We start from the raw sequence: 3,214 nt of genomic DNA on the forward strand, positions 1-3,214 counted from the left end.
TGGTTACTGAGGTGACACACCCACTAATTATTTGAAGTGGATAGAGTCCTTTCATTTCTTCTATTACATTATTAAAACTTATCGAGTTAGTTAGATCAGAAACTGCCTCTGATACTTCTTGTAAACTAGCATAATTTGACTAAAATTTTTTTAAAAATTATTTAAAACTCCATTCCTTGCCTTATTATCATCAAAATGACTCCAAAATTGAGGCAATAGCTTATCTTGTAGTGATACTTTTAAATGTTCTGAATAAAAGTTAATCTACTTAGAAATAAGTAATAAAATTACCTTTTAAAAACTCTACACTGAGTGCCTCCATTTTGACACGTGGTTATAGTATACTAATTTGTAAACAGGTTCTACTGATCCGTAAATTTTGAGGGGGTGTTAAAACCTTGGGTGGGGCTGCGTCATTTATTTTTCAATACTACAAAAAAGAAAACAACGCAGGAACTCTTATGTCAGATTCAGTGAGTTGTTTATTGTCAGTAATAGTGAGATTATTCACTTTCTCAAAGGTAATAATGGCAGAAAACACAAGTCCAGGTATCACTATGACTTGTGAGATATGTTCAGAGTATTACACTGACCCCCTCATGCTTCCCTGTCTTCACTCATTCTGTAAGAAGTGTCTAATAAAAGCTAAAGAGAAGCAAGGTAGTGCTGATACCTCATTAAAGTGTCCAACGTGTGACATTAGCGTTAATTTACCTGACGGTAAAATTGAAGGCCTGACTCAAAACCTTTGGTTTGAACATAAATCAAAAGAGGCTTCAATCAAAAAGAAGATCGTTAGCAAGGAAGCAGTATTGTGTGATAAATGTGATGATTCCAGTGATGCAGCTGTTGTGTATTGCTGTGATTGTGGCCAGTTTCTGTGTGATCATTGTAAGAAAGGTCATAAGCGAAACAAGAAAGAAGCCAATCACGAGTTGGTTGATCTAGGCAGGGAAGAATCTTTTGAATTGCCTGCGATTAAGCATGATGAAAAATGCTGCCCACGACATCCAAAAGCAGAGCTATTATTCTACTGCTATGATTGTGAAGTAATGACCTGCCTCAATTGCCTGCCTACTAAGCACAAGGATCATGCTTATGAAGATTGCATTGACGTAGGAGTAACAGCACGTAAAGCATTAAAGGAAAGTGTTGCTAGTTGTGATGGAGTCATTCCTCCAGTCACTGAAGCTATTGCTAATGGAGAGAAGATGCTAGAGCAGATAGCAACACATAAAGAAGAAGTAAGGCAGGAAATCAAGGAAACGTTTGAAGAGCTTAAAGCTGCTTTAGATAAGAGATGCAATGATCTACTAATGGAGACAGAAGAGATTGCTAGCGCTAAGAGGAATTCTGTTGAGAAACAGTTGGATGGGTTATGTAAACTGGTAAAACAGGTTTCTCATGGTCGTCATCTTGCATCATCAGTGAGTGAGCGTACTGATCCAGGTGAAATTCTGAGTGTTAAGAAGCTAATCACCAATCAACTAGAGGAATGCATTGAAGAGTATAAGAAACTACCTCTAGAAATAGAAGAAAATGAAGTGATTGTAGCACGCCTAGATACATCTACTTTAAGTAAAGAAATCAATGAGTTTGGAAATATTATTGTAGATATAGATGCATACTCCATTGATAGTGGGTTAGCTATTCCATTGGCAACAGTAAAAAAAGAAAGGAAATTCAAAGTGTCTCTACCAGCAGGCATTGATAAAGCAGCAAACTATTTAAAGGGTTCCTTTATCAAAAGTGATGGTAGTAAAGAGGAGGGTAGAGTTGCTAAAATTAATAACAACACAGCCATTGTATCATGCACACCTCAAAGTACTGGTGGATATGAACTATCAGTGACTATAAGAGGTCACCATATTAAAGGTAGTCCTTATCAACTGTCAGTAAAAGCATCAAGAGACTATACCACACTAACTAACCAGAGATCCTTTAATGTGGGGAGCGGTACTTATGGTGTTGCTGTTCATACTAATGGTGAAGTATTTGCTAGTAGTCATAATGGTGAGTTTGAGTTTGTTCAGGTATTTAGTGAGGATGGTACTGCAGTAAGAAGGATTGGATCTAAAGGTAATGGTAATGGACAGTTTGATTGGCCTTGGAGTTTATTGCTGGTAGGAGACAGGCTCTATGTGTCTGATAATTTTCTCCATCGTGTGCAGTATTTCTCAGCTACTACTGGTCAGTATATTGGTCAGTTTGGTAGTAATGGTAATGAAAATGGACAATTTTATCATCCTCGTGGTATGTCCACTGATGGTAAAGGTAATATATTAGTAGCTGATTACAACAACAGTAGAGTACAAGTGTTTAAAGAAGATGGTACATTTGTACAAGTCATACAATGTGATGGTAATGCATCTGATGTAGCAGTTGATAATGAAGGAAAGATACACATTACCATTCGTAGTCAACATCATGTTCAAGTCTTCTCTCCTGATAGTAAAACTCATCTTGATACATATAATAATCCAGCTGGTAACTTTAATAATCTTAATGGTATTGCTATTGATGATGAAGGATATATCTTTGTATCAAGTTACAATGGCTATCTTCATGTATTGAGTCCTGACAGGAAACAAGTCAAATTAATCTCAGGATTATCTTCTCTATGGGGTTTAGCACTAGATAAGGATGGATATATTTATGTTGCTGAATCTGGCAACAATCGTATAATGAAATATTAAAGTAGTCGTTTAATAAAACTGCAATAAACTAGATACACTAGAAAATAGTCTTGTCACTCTATCTCTTTTCCCTTCCATCTCTCACACACACAATTCTCTCCCTCCCCCTTTCTCCCTCCTCTTTAATTATTATTGTTATTAATAGATTAATTTGATTCAAAATTTTGAAAATAAAGAAAAAGTAGAAAATCTCAAAATATCATCATCATCATTATATACTAGTACATACACATGTTCCTAGTGTACACTATAATACATTATACATATGTTTTATACATCATAGTTAGATCACTAGGTGAATCAGTACCTGATAATAAACTGGGTCTACTCTCTCTTCCATTTCTATTTGAATTTAAACTAGTTGTTTCTAAATAATCACGTAAATATGCAACTGCTAATGGCTGACGTCTTGACACAAAATTAACCAGTGTTGCTGGTACTCCTCCCATATCAACCTAATCAATGTACGTCATGTTTGACTCCACCCACAACCACACCCACCTGCACAAGATACGTGA

At 35.9% G+C, this 3,214-nt stretch overlaps 2 protein-coding genes across 2 annotated transcripts in view; one reads left to right on the forward strand and one right to left on the reverse strand.

Annotated features, from left to right (window-relative positions):
- LOC100640028 (anaphase-promoting complex subunit 2-like) overlaps positions 1-55 on the reverse strand; it is an 8,763-nt gene extending 8,708 nt beyond the window's left edge. Inside the window, exon 1 of the mRNA XM_019994221.1 lies at positions 25-55. Coding sequence (XP_019849780.1) covers positions 25-55 — 31 coding nt within the window. The remainder of the gene's footprint in view (positions 1-24) is intronic.
- Positions 56-527: 472 nt separating this feature from the next.
- On the forward strand, positions 528-2,696 carry LOC105312039 (E3 ubiquitin-protein ligase TRIM71-like). Its single transcript, XM_011404361.1, has one exon. The coding sequence runs from the start codon at positions 528-530 to the stop codon at positions 2,694-2,696; it is 2,169 nt and encodes a 722-aa protein (XP_011402663.1).
- Positions 2,697-3,214: the final 518 nt, after the last annotated feature.

Source organism: Amphimedon queenslandica, unplaced genomic scaffold, assembly GCF_000090795.2.
Source record: "Amphimedon queenslandica unplaced genomic scaffold, v1.1 AMPQUscaffold_13479, whole genome shotgun sequence".
Lineage (NCBI taxonomy): Eukaryota > Metazoa > Porifera > Demospongiae > Haplosclerida > Niphatidae > Amphimedon > Amphimedon queenslandica.

Bases quoted from the DNA above. Each gene is read 5' to 3' on its own strand.
- LOC105312039 (XM_011404361.1), top strand. From the start codon at position 528: ATGGCAGAAAACACAAGTCCAGGTATCACTATGACTTGTGAGATATGT.